Source organism: Meira miltonrushii (assembly GCF_003144205.1).
Source record: "Meira miltonrushii strain MCA 3882 unplaced genomic scaffold FA14scaffold_1, whole genome shotgun sequence".
Taxonomy (NCBI): domain Eukaryota; kingdom Fungi; phylum Basidiomycota; class Exobasidiomycetes; order Exobasidiales; family Brachybasidiaceae; genus Meira; species Meira miltonrushii.
The window spans coordinates 1,406,472-1,419,340 of NW_020289943.1; the positions used below are offsets into that span (position 1 = coordinate 1,406,472).

General features: G+C 42.2%; 6 protein-coding genes across 6 annotated transcripts; 3 read left to right on the forward strand and 3 right to left on the reverse strand.

Annotated features, from left to right (window-relative positions):
- Nucleotides 1-121: 121 nt before the first annotated feature.
- FA14DRAFT_169935 (PIN domain-like protein) lies at nt 122-2,361 on the forward strand (the record flags this gene model as incomplete). The annotated part of the gene is made up of 2 exons (XM_025500246.1): nt 122-2,308; nt 2,353-2,361. Exons 1-2 carry the CDS (start codon nt 182-184, stop codon nt 2,359-2,361), a joined length of 2,136 nt encoding a protein of 711 aa, XP_025357347.1. The 5' UTR covers nt 122-181.
- Nucleotides 2,362-2,537: 176 nt separating this feature from the next.
- On the reverse strand, nt 2,538-3,662 carry FA14DRAFT_152458 (NAD(P)-binding protein; the record flags this gene model as incomplete). The annotated part of the gene is made up of 1 exon (XM_025497532.1): nt 2,538-3,662. The coding sequence occupies one exon, from the start codon at nt 3,660-3,662 to the stop codon at nt 2,538-2,540; it is 1,125 nt and encodes a 374-aa protein (XP_025357348.1).
- A 152-nt stretch (nt 3,663-3,814) lies between these two features.
- Nucleotides 3,815-5,427, reverse strand: FA14DRAFT_166449 (FAD-binding domain-containing protein; the record flags this gene model as incomplete). The annotated part of the gene is made up of 2 exons (XM_025500030.1): nt 3,815-5,189; nt 5,226-5,427. 2 exons carry the CDS (start codon nt 5,425-5,427, stop codon nt 3,817-3,819), a joined length of 1,575 nt encoding a protein of 524 aa, XP_025357349.1.
- Nucleotides 5,428-5,909: 482 nt separating this feature from the next.
- Nucleotides 5,910-7,883, reverse strand: FA14DRAFT_159267 (uncharacterized protein). Its single transcript, XM_025498133.1, has 2 exons — nt 6,165-7,883; nt 5,910-6,102 (listed from the first exon to the last, which is right to left on the reverse strand). Exons 1-2 carry the CDS (start codon nt 7,855-7,857, stop codon nt 5,975-5,977), a joined length of 1,821 nt encoding a protein of 606 aa, XP_025357350.1. The 5' UTR covers nt 7,858-7,883; the 3' UTR covers nt 5,910-5,974.
- A 595-nt stretch (nt 7,884-8,478) lies between these two features.
- On the forward strand, nt 8,479-9,564 carry FA14DRAFT_169939 (putative carbonic anhydrase). Its single transcript, XM_025500247.1, has 3 exons — nt 8,479-8,989; nt 9,064-9,380; nt 9,446-9,564. Exons 1-3 carry the CDS (start codon nt 8,857-8,859, stop codon nt 9,506-9,508), a joined length of 513 nt encoding a protein of 170 aa, XP_025357351.1. The 5' UTR covers nt 8,479-8,856; the 3' UTR covers nt 9,509-9,564.
- A 393-nt stretch (nt 9,565-9,957) lies between these two features.
- On the forward strand, nt 9,958-12,650 carry FA14DRAFT_159269 (alcohol oxidase). The gene has a single exon (XM_025498134.1). It carries the CDS (start codon nt 10,345-10,347, stop codon nt 12,457-12,459), a length of 2,115 nt encoding a protein of 704 aa, XP_025357352.1. The 5' UTR covers nt 9,958-10,344; the 3' UTR covers nt 12,460-12,650.
- Nucleotides 12,651-12,869: the final 219 nt, after the last annotated feature.

A 12,869-nucleotide genomic window follows, 5' to 3' on the forward strand; every position in this document is an offset into this window, starting at 1 on the left:
GAAGGGGAGAAGGTTTGGGCTTGATAGGGGGGACGCGTGAAGATTAGGGTAATCAGCTTTGACCGCGTTTTATGCAATTAGACCAACACCTCTTGAATCGGAATTGCTTTCAATCATCATCATCAAATCAGAGATGGAGGGAAGGATTGTGATCGGATGAATATATGACAAAGAGTGAAGGATGCATGCTACACAAGTGCTAAACGGCATTCGTGGCATATTTCCTTTAATCAAACAACATGCTCCACAATGCATTACAACTTTACGTTCTTTTGCTGCTTTGCCTCGTCAAACAAGATTAGCAATTGATGCAACATTGTTGGTACAAAGATTGCATTTTGCCGAAGATCATGAAGATAGACATGCTATAGGTTTTAGACGATTACTCAAACAATTTCGTGAACATGACCTTGTTCCGATTATGGTTTTCGATGGTGTTGGACAGGGTGCACGATTACCGGCAAAGATGCGAGAACACGAAAAGAGAAGGAGTAGAAGAGGAAAGTTGACATTACGAGCCAAGATTGAGGCCCAACGTGCCAAAAGGCTCAAAAGGCTACAAGTTGTCTTACAGAAATGGTCGGAAATGACGAAAGAACAAAGGATAAGGACGGCGATCTTGCTACAGAAATGGAACGATAACGATAATCTAGAAAGCCACATCTCAGATCCAGAGGATTGGGCAGGCGACTTTTTGGATCAACAAGCTGCCTCCTTTTCAACTGATGATGAAATACTGCAAACGACACAGATAAGCAATTTGGAGCGAATGGCGAGTGACACTCTCAGAAGCATGCATGAGCACATCGATGGCCAGGAAAGGCAATGGAGTGATGGCATAAAGGATAGTGAAGAGAAAGAAATGCTGTCGGATCCTCTTGCATGGAAATTGATTGCGGAACAGATGAGTTCTGATCGTGTAACTCCATCTTCAGCCTCCCGCAACACTCTGTCAGACGATCAAATTTGGTCTCAAGTGAAGGAAGCAGAGGATTCTACAGAGATGCAATTAGCAGCACAGGTATGGGCTTTGAGTAGACAACATGCTGAACAAGCTGCAAGAGCAGGAACGATGGCACGAACACTCAATACAGCAACGGAATGGCCTGCTGAAACACCATCACAACAACAAATGACGTTGGCTGAAGATAAGGTGTATAAACGATTGATATATTCAGAAGCAGAAGTGGGAGATTCAGACAGAGCAAAGACAGATACTGAAGATGCTCACGAGACCAACCAAGATATTCTTACTACTGCTCATCTTTCGAGTACTGCAGAAAAAGAAGCAAGTGCTGCGACTGCCGAAGCAGAGGCAAGCGAAGACGAACCATCGACATCAATATTTTCGTTAGATAATGTTGATTTGGTTGCTGCTGAGCAATTGAGCTTGATAAGCGAGCGAAACCAACAAATGCAAAGATCTTATAGCAAATCCTCTGCAGCCCTTTCTCCATGCATTTTTACCGAATCTGCTTCTGTATGTGAAGCATTTGGCGTTCCCGTCTTATGGACCGGTGATGGAACAAAAGGTGCAGGAAGACCTCATGAAGCTGAAGCAATGGCTTCGATGCTCGTTCGACATGGGTATGCGGATATGGTAGCAAGTGAAGATAGTGACGTCCTTCTCTACGATGTCCCTTTACTCAGAGGTGTGATGGGCCACAAAAAATTGGAATTGATCGATTCTTCGGCAGTGCGTAAAGCATTCTTTCCTCCTATCAATAAATCCACAGATGATACGTCACATCTCACTCCTGCTTCTGCATTTGCTATGTCTGATGAGATTGAAGAAATTTCAGCGGAGCAACAAACAACAGACAATGCAGGTCAGCTAGAATTGCTGCATCAGAATAACGCAAATCTCAATGATGCAGACCGATTAAGCAGACGTCAAATGTTGGATTTTGCACTGCTTTGTGGGACAGATTTCAATCGCACTATTCCTGGCATAGGGCCTAGAAGGGCTTTGAGTCTGATTCGTGATTACGGTAGTATTGATGGTATACGACAAGAAGCGGCAAATCGTGCGATACAAGAAAAACGCAAGAAGGTAGGGACAAAAGTGAAGCAACAAAGCACTCAAACGATTCCCACACCACCGATTGGAAGTTTGGTATCTTCTGTTCGAACGCAATCTGGTCAACTTCGATTACCCGATGATGTAACATGGAGAGAGTTCAGTAAAGAATTGACTCAAGCAAGAAGAGTATTTGAACATCCTCCGACTCTATTTTGGCAAGCACGCAAAATTCGCAATTTGAAAAGGTCTCCAAATGGTGATCCAGCAGAAGTCATAGAGGAGAACGTTGAAGTTGACAGGCTTGATGAGAGTAACGAACAGACGAACAGAAGAGGTAGCCCAACATCAGCAGCAGTCAATGGCTTTGGATCTAGTCCTTTCCAGGATGGAGGACCAGTGGCTCTTTGGCAGTAAACGTTGGCGCACTGTATTTTTAACTTAGCAATGATTATGCAGGGACATAGAGCAGGAATGCAATCACTACTTTGTAGCACTTTGTAACTTGATGCACATTTCAAACAACGACTGCTTCGCCTGAACTTGCGCTGCTTAGGATGGCTTCCAGTATAGCCATATTTCGTAAGCCATCATCTAGAGTACATGACAAAGTTTCAGATTTGCCTTGGATGAAGTCTAACCAATGTTGAAGACGTTTAGCAAACGGAGAATTCGGCCCGGTATCAGTTGCAAATTCTTGATCAAAAGGAAGAGCTGCTTGTTTGGATTGTGTTAAAGGTAACGTCCAATCACCTCCTTCGATAGACTGACCTGTGAATGACCATAATTCCATATTTGGAAAATTGATCGTTCCTGAAGTGCCCATGATGGTATAAACTGGTTGATGATGTTTTGCCAAGAAAGGATTTTCACCCGTTGCACTTTCGAATGTATAAGGAGTAAGAGCGGAATCTGATAATATAATCGTTCCAACACAACCGCTTTGAAATTTTAACGTAATAGCCACCGTTTCTTCAACGTCAAAACCACGGGTCGTACTTCCGGGTTCAGCAAAAACTCTAGTTATCTCTCCAAATAAAAATCGCATCAAATCCAATTCGTGACTTAAGTTTGTCAAGATCACACCGCCACCTTTTCCCCTTTCTGCTCTCCATGGTGCTTGACGAAAGTATGTTAATGGTTTGCGCGTACACCATAATCCATTCACTGCTACGATTGTGCCTACAGGAGAAGTGCCCAGATTGGATTGTTCACCATCAAGAATGCTTTTTAAATGAAGTATATAAGGGTTGAATCGACGATGGAATCCTACCAATACTGTACCAGCACCCGGTTGACGACAAGCTTGCAATAAAGGTTGTGCTTCTTCTACTGTATTACACAAAGGCTTTTCGACTAAAACATGAATACCTCCTCTTACCAATTGACATGCTTGTTGGATGTGCATCCCAGTCGGAGTGGCAACGATAGCAGCATGAAGTCCTTCAGAATGCTGCAGAAGTTCAGAGAGATCTAAATATTGCTGAACATTTGCTTCTTTGGCTATTGATTGAGCTGCAGGTGTTGGATCAACGATCGAATGTAGCTTTGCCTGCTTATTTTCTAGGATGTGTTCTACATGTCGTTTACCGATCAATCCAGCCGCTCCAATTACAGTGATTCCCACCTTTTCTTCTAACATTTGTGATGGTAATGAAGGGGGTATATATCTTTCATTCATGGGCAACAAATATATATACAAAATTATATCCGATCCCGAATTGATCGGAGACCGGAGTGCAGCTTTAGCGCGTGTTAAATGGTGCAACGGGCTCTCTCTCTCTCTCTTCCTCACATCAAAATGCAAACGAAGTCGTTAAACGCATTATACCGTTAGGATCATACTTTTTCTTGATTTCTTGTAATCTGGCCAAGTTGGTATCTCCAAACAACTTCTCCGGAGGTGTATCGAAAATAGAATAATTTGGATAAACCTCAAGATTATCAACATTTTGACCTTCAGATCTTGCTTGATCTTCCACCAATTGAACGGCATTCTTGATTGCTTGGAAATAAAATTCATCATCCAATTCACTCACCCAACCGAAATAAAACAGTAAAGATTGTGGACTTTTGTAGTATGGGAATGGACTACTATTTGTTGGATCAGCATATGCACCATAATTGTGACCTGCAGGTTCAATTGCAACGTGGAAGTAGAAGCCGGAATGTAGAAGATCTGCATTGAGTTTATCAATCTCGTTGATTGCTACGTCAAGAATTGTTTTGCTATAGTAGTGTAAAGAAGCGACGTTGAAACAGCCTCGTAATCCGATCGTTAAATTAGAAGGTGAGCTTGTGACTATATCTTTCATATTGTTTGGACCCCATGTATCCAGCAAAGGTTGCAAGAGTGCCTTTGGCGGCAAGCCTGAATCAAAAGTGCCTGCAGGAGATTCAGCGTCATCATAATAGGCTTGTATGGCAAATATTGGCGTTTTTGCGTAATAAATGAATTCGATCGAAGCTGATGCGTTTCTATCGGTGAGATTTTGTGCGATGTTCAATGTGTACTGTTTGAAATCTTCTTCGTGACCAGTGTAAAGCCTGGTTCCACCCCAAACTACAGATGGAACGGCAAACGTTTTGACCCTAAAATTGGTCACGATACCGAATTGATTACCTCCTCCTTTGACCGCCCAAAAGAGATCTGGGTCGGATTCGGCTGAAGTGGTAACATGCGTTGCATTAGGAAGAACGATATCAATGCTTATGAGTGAATCTGTCGCCATTCCATACTTTTGCGTGAAAAAGCTATAGCCACCACCACCCGTCATTAATCCGCCAACCCCAACTCCGCTCACTCTGCCGCCTTTTACCATCCTTCCTGTACCTTGTAAAACGGCATAAACATTATCCCAAACGTTTCCAGGACCAATGTCAACGTATGTTCGATCTTGGGACAAAGTCACTTGACTGAACCTTCGCATATCAATTTGTAATCCACCTTTCGTTGAGCTGAATCCGGGATTTCCAGTATGTTTTCCGCTATTTACCGAGAACTCGATCCTTTCTTGATCAATTATTTGTAAAGCAAGAACGACGTCATTCGTTATTGCCGGACGAAAGACGCAAGAAGGTAAAGCGGACGAAGAAGCCATATAATGCTCAACAGAAGCAATATAACCCAATGCACCAACATAAAGAACTTCTGCTCTGGCAGATTTGACTTTGTCGAGTTGTTCACATACCCTTGTTACCGTACTGTTTTCCAATAAACTTGATAGAGGTGGTATACCCTTATTCACGATCGGTAACTTTGACGTTGCAGGTTCTAGAATCGTTAATGTCTTGTCCAAATTTAGCAAACGTTTCTGAACTTTTTTGATCTTTGGATGAGAATAAGCCGTTATAGCAAATGCCAGCAATAAAGCCAGCACAAAGTGAAATCGTAATCGCCCATTCATTGTCGGATTGGTTTGGGGTGGTTGATCAGATCAAAAGGTCAATCGACACCTTGCACGCAGATTCCTTGCGGTCTTTATCCCTTGACTATCAATTAACCGGAAAGGGATTCCAGATTGCAAATATTGATTTTCTCATCGGCCCCTCTTCAGGGATTAGGAGCAAAATTTGAATACAAGAGCTTAGCTTCCTTGAACAAAGACATGTCAAGTTACTGACATTTGACATAAATCATAGTCGCTTTCCCCCTTGCTGTAAGAGGGTGAGTCGGATATGGACTTATTAAAGATCATTTTTCGCTTCTTTGGAAGATTCCTTTTCGGTACCGTATGAAAGTTATTTTTGGTGAACCTTCATATGAAGACGGTAACCCGAGCGCTGGCGCATTAAAATGAAGGTGGTTGAACCGCCTTTCATTTCGATTGGGAAGTGTTAAGATGAGGAAATCTTATATTATATTCAAGATCAAAGATAGAAAGAGTGATAAACATACAAAACTTAAACCAAATCAAAGCATGTCACTGTAGCCGAAAAAAAAATCGGGATAAATCACCAACCAAACACTTCACTATGGAAATAAATATCGCCTCTCGGATCACCTCGTAGGATTGCACTTGGACTTGTCATTATACGAGCACATCTGCGTACCTCTTCACTCGGCCCAGCAGGACCAGACACTGTAGGTAGATGTGGAAGGTCAGTATTTCATGAATTTCATTTTCACTACCCCTGAACTCACCTCCTATAAATAATCTACCTTTAGCAGCATTGACTGCTTCTTCGATGATAAACTCGATATCCGGTCTTCCGGGTCTAAAGAAAGCCGGAACATTTGCCACATCTTGCGTATCTGTCGTATAATGAATTCGAACGTCAATCCATGCATTTCCGCTCATTTGAACGATTTGTTCTAATTCTCCGAAGAACCAATCATAATTGACATAATGACGTAAAGCACAGACCCAGATTACTCGTCTAACAGCAGATTGGTTCCTTCTTGCTTTTTCTACTAGATCAATCAGAAGAGGCAACGTCCATGAAATACCGGCACCTCCAGCAAAAAGCAAGACTGTATCGAAACAATTGTGCAACTCAGGCGCACCGTCATAAGGACCATCAATGATCACCGGTATGCTTGGCGAAACGGTATTTTGTGCCAATTTGTGTAATTTTCTTGTCCAACCATTTCTTGCCCGGATCAAAAAGATCAAATTTGGCTGTGGCCTTAACAATTCGCCTCCTCCCTTCTTTGATTCTGGCGCATGACTGATATGCATTCTTGAAGGACGAGAAGCGATTGTGAATGGATGACTTTGTGGCCACCAAGGCATTCCGGGTGTGGAAACATAAGCGTATGCACCGGCTTTCCAAGGTGCAAAGTCAGGTTTGAGAACTTCTAAACGAGTGGTATCATGAGAAAGCAATCGCAAAGTAGCCGTTTCCGTACAACTTGAACGACCACAGCGCCAAAGGCTGTTATAAAAGATTATTCTAATCCATCGTAATGCTCGATCAGCAACCCAAAGTCCAATTGTTGCAATTAAATAACCTTTGTGACGTGGCATATGGAACCAAATCAAACAAATGAACGAAATGACTGCAGCCATATGAAATGCTATAAAAGTTTCATATGCTTTTTGCAACATTAATCGATTACTGAAAACCATCAAAAAGCCAGCGATACAAAAAGCACCAAGACCAAACCTTCTGAATGAATGATCGCCGAAAGTGTCCATTTGAATCAATTTGCATGTTCCATGTGTGATTGCTAAGGCTAATGTTACCCTGCCTATCCATCTATGCAGATATTGAATCCTGTCAAAGGATTGTCCCATTAACATACTCACCAAACTGATCCTATTGGAAAGTAAAACATTGAGTGGTAAGGATGCAACAGCCAAGAGACCAGCTCGATTTGCAATACCAATCACAGTGATGTGCGGAACGAGCGGATTGGGCGGAATATTTGGCGTATCAATGACCAGGATTGCTGACATGAAACCTGCATATAGCATCACTAGTCCTAATTCTGCCAAAGAGATATTGATGATTGGCACATTGACGGAAAAGAAGTATTTCCTATAAAAAGCCAAAATGGCACGAATGAATCTTTGCCAAAAAGGAACGTGAGGCCACATATGCGTTGGAGCTATACTATTGTTCATCGAAGACCAATCATCGTTATTTCTCCTTCTTGGATTTGGTGTTAATTCGTAAACATCTAAACTTCCACGAATCGTTCTTGACCAAATCCAGGCTTCAATCTTGAACAAGATTTGTAAAATCAAAAAGAAACCCAACGCACATCCGATTACGATCCATAATAGATTCGCAAAATGAGTTGCTCTTTCTTTGTTATGCGCAAAAGCTGCAAGTGCTTGCTCCTTGGTGAGTTTAAACTGGATGGTTGTATTTGTTGTTGTATCGGACATGCTTGAAAGGGGGTCGGGACTGTCAGTGGAATTCAGAATTGATGGCCATCATCAAGAAAGTGGGGGAGATTTTTTCATTCGAGTAACTTTTAATATCTTCAAGCACGTAAATTTTCCTCCTGTTTGTCCCTTCCCTTGATTGTGCGCCTTTAACTTCCGATTTAGGGGGGCATATGACCTGATGCGTTTGTGACATACGTTGAGTTTGAGCAAAATGACCGTTTACCAGACTTTTCCATTTCGGCACGGTAGTAATTTGGTATATTATAATTATTTCAACGGATCCGCCACTTCAATTTACGGCATCCTTACTCCCTTTCTTCATGTCTGGTCTTACCGAAGTCGGTAAAAGGCAGTGCAGGTCCGAGATCTTTGAACAGTTTCTTGATTGGTAAAATAAGATAAAATTAGAATTCTGGAATCCGTAAAAAGAATAAAAGAAGTTTTAAACCCTTGTGACCCCGGCCGGCTGCTCACGACCCGTTCTTGTCACCCCATTCCATCCATTCTTGGTTTAACAATGACAAATATATTTCCCTTCTTGCCTTGCATGAATTGGTTTAGTCAGGCAAGTGAGTCAATACGACTATTATATAGTGTATGTCATCAAATTATATTAAAGAATTAAGAATCTCTCGAACGATAGCCGGACGAGATCTTGCTATCATTTATGACTTCCAGATAGGAATCTTTAATTATCATTATATGAATAGGAAGCCACTATTCAGCCTGCGAACAAACGGAGAGAATGATTAACATTTTGATGTGCTTATTTAAGCATCTCCCCGCCTCACCTTAGCGCCAACGCTAGAGTATGGCGTCATTCTTTAATTGGATTTTGGATGTCGTGTGCAACTTGTTGTGGGTCAGATCGCAATGGCGTGATTGTAGTCTGATGGGAAAAGGTGATAGATTGAGCATTGATCAGTGTTTCATATATATAAAGAGAAGGATCATGAGATCTTACAGTCCATTTTGATCTACTCCTCATAATCAAGAATGACTGCAACTGCAAATTATCTCGCTGCTAATAAAGCCTTTTCGGCTTCCCGTCCTGCTAACCAACTTCCACTTCCACCAAGTAAGCAAGTTCTCGTTTTAACATGCATGGATGCACGTATTCTTCCAGAAGGTAAGTAGGATTTTCTGCTTTGAGTACAAGCTGTTCTCTAATAATACATTCATCCCTCTTTCCCATTGAATCAGCCGCACTTGGACTCAAAGAAGGTGAAGCCCACGTGGTGAGGAATGCAGGTGGTCGTGCACCGGAAGCATTGCGTAGTATTGTAATCTCTCAACAGCTTCTTGCAACGAAGGAAATCTTGGTAATTCAACATACAGATTGCGGTATGGTAACTTTTACCACCGATCAGGCTCGTGGATTGATCGCAAAGAATCTGAACCTTTCAGCAGATTCTACCGGAAGGAAAACGCTGGATCAATTGGAGTTCCTCGAATTCCCAGAAGTCGAGAATAACGTAAAGGCGGATGTTGAATTCCTCAAAAAGAGTGAATTGGTTGATGTGAGTGGAAAGAAGCGAGGTATAAGATAGGAATTGATACTGATCGTTCTTTCCCTCTCCTTCAGACCAATAACATCACTGGCTATGTTTACGACGTCAAATCGGGTGCTTTGAAACAAGTTGCTTGATTATCATGTTTATGATTTATATTATCCTTCTCTTATCTTCCTACGGGCAGACAACGCCTTATTTAACGCATATATCCGGTTGTTCGTTCGATTGACCCACCAAAGTCATACTATATCTTCTCCCAGAGCCTGTTCTATGTCAATAATGAATTCTATCATTCTCCATCATTGATCTTTCCTTGGTGGCAGTGAGATAAGTGATGGATTATATGCATGCAAGAATACGCTTCATTGATAAAGCACGCCATAGGTGCGTGCCTGCACACGTTGACTGCTTGAATTAAAAGATCTTCAATCACCCGATCTCACACGCGCTTAGAAAAGAGTCTTCATTTGCCTGGGATTGGGTGGTTTTTTCACTGTTAAACGCGCCACTCTAAGAGGAGATAAGAGAAAAAGATCAAATCATCTTAGCTCATCCAAGCAAAAGCAGTCTAAAAAGGAAAATAGTGACCATTTGCCTATTTCTTCATTCTTCGGTCTTCAATTTTGTACGACGACCTGCATTTGAATCATCGGAAACTTTTAGCAACGAATTATTATAGATCTGCAACACCCTATACACAGAATTGGAAGTTTTAACAACGGTAATGCAGATGACTAATTGTACTTCTTCTTATGGGCAGAATAAGCCACTCATGTAATATGAGGTGCTCAATGCAAAACACGGTTAAAGAAATTGAGCTCGAGTGCCAAGGTCGGACTTAAGGATCGGGGTTTGTAAGGAGGTTTAAGATCAGATTCGTAATATAAACCTACCTTTCTCACCATCATACATCTTCAAGACACCTTTCAATATACCCATCATGATTCGGCTACGGCAGTCTTCTGACACAATGGCCACCTCTCACTCGGCCTTATGGAGTCGAATCACTTCATTAACAATATGCATATATGCAGTGCTATTCGCGCTGACCTTTACATCCGTTCAAGCCGATCAGCAACTAAGTCAAGACACTGCAGCTCTTATCACTTCAGATCCAACAAAGATCGTTGATATTGACTTCGATCACATCGTCGTTGGAGGTGGATTAGCAGGAATGGTGATGGCAAGTCGACTAAGTGAAGATCGCGAAAAGCGTGTGTTAGTGATAGAAGCAGGAAACGACACGCGAACAGATCCTCTCGTTCGTACTGTTCGATTGGATAATGCAGCTTTGCAGGTTCAATGGCAATCCAGACCACAGATCGGTGGTGCAACGATCACACATTCGTTTGGAATTGGATTAGGTGGTTCAACCTCGATCAATGGAGCAAAAGTTGATGGTCCACCTTCTTCGCAAATTGATGCTTTTCGCGAATTCGGAAATCCATCTTGGAATTGGGAGGAAGTTTTGCATTACATGAAAAAGTCACAAAATTATCATGAACCTCATCCGATCGCAGCCGCACATGGCGCCACTTACGAACCAAGCGGTCATGGTATCCATGGACCAGTGGATATAACCTTTTCACCTCATAGCTACACAGGCTTGCCACAACAAAGCTTTGTAGAATCTCTCAATGAGACTTTGGGAGTGGACAAAATCGTTGATGCAGGCGCAGGAGAGGCAATCGGATATTCATTCTGCCCTCATTTCATCAAACATGGTACTAATGTCACTCGCGAGAGTAGTGCAACAGCCTATCTCTCACCAATCGAGTATGAACGCTCGAATTTGGTCATCTTGACAGGCTGGAGAGGAATTCATGTGAACTGGCAAGAGGGCGAAGCACAGGGCGAGGACAAGGAATATAAGGAATCACCCTCGTCAAAATCTTGGACATCATCTTGGCAGAAGCCATTCTCATTTGGAGGAGTGGAAGCTGCTAGCACAAGGACATCATCCCAAAATCAAGAGGAAGACCTAAGAGCAAAGGGTGTCACTGTTCAAGCTCGACCGGACGGACCGACGTTCGATCTCCGCTTGCGTGAGGATAACCAAGATTCGCAATTAACAGTTTCTGCAGGTGCATTGGTCACACCATTGCTGTTGGAGTTATCCGGAGTGGGTGATCCGGCTATCCTCTCAAAGATTGGAGTGAAGACAAAGATCAATTTGCCTGGTGTTGGTCGTAATTTGGCAGACAAACCAACCAACATCTTGGCTGCCACCACAAGAGGACTACATCGCTTGGGCGTTACAGGTGACCCACTTCCCGCAGTGGCCATGCTTTCGATCGATAAGATCTTCCCAAACAATGTGACGCAGATTGAAAAGTACCTAAAGAACAATATGCACAAATGGGCTCGCCACATCGTACGTGAAGGAGGAGCAGTGAACGTGCAAGGTATCTTACGTCAATACGAAGTCATGTTACGAGGCATCTTCCGACAACAATGGCCCGTAGCAGAATGGGAATACTTTTCACGTAATCTGATTGCGATCAAATCGTTTGTTCTGCAACCTTTTAGTCGAGGTTTCATCCATTCCTTAACAAAGAACAGTGTTTGGAATTTGGAAGGAAAAGATGTTGATTTGCATGCCCGTGTTTGGACGCAATCTTTTGATATGGATTTGCAAGTTGCTTCAATGGATGCTGCTCGTACGATGCTTAACCGACCAAAGATGCGTGCTTTATGGGAAGAAGAAATCAAACCTGGCCTATTAAACTTTACACCGCAATCTTACGACTTTGACAATTCCACCACTCCAGCTTCGGTATCTCAAATGAATTCAAACAATTCGCCTCTCTCTGACAAAGAGAGAAGGAGCGATTATCACGTTTGGAGAGAATACATTCTTAAAACGTATGATTTGATTTGTCACAACTTCGGAACGGCAGCCATGATGAAACGTGAATGGGGAGGAGTTGTGGATGAAGAATTCAAGGTGTACGGAACAAAGAATTTGCGTGTTGTTGATGCAAGTATTTTCCCTATGCAATTAAGCGCTCATCCTTCTTTGGCTATTTTTGGAGTAGCAGAAAAGGCTGCTGATATAGTTAGACGGATTAGTGGATCTGTTTGAGTTTGATGCTTATATGTTTCAAATGCAATTGTACTTTTATATATTTTCACCCCACACACACATTTATAGATAGAATTCAATCTTTTTCATAGACTTTCCAATGCATTATTCCCATGACTGTTGCAAACAAAGGGATCAACGGAAAGACATGATTCCCTTTGTTCTCTGGTTTAATTTACCTTTTAGCGTCAATTCAATTTCCCTTTGTTCCTACTTTTTCGGCAAATAAGGCGCGTTTTCAGCGTTTTACAGTTTAATTAACTTTTATGCTAATTTCGTCCACATCATAATCAGAATGATCTTCCCTTCTTGAACGCACAGACTTAATATGTCTCGGAATAGTCACTTTGACATTTTGAGAGACTGAATGCTGCAGTACGATAAGATGAACGGAACGGGCCGAAATGCAA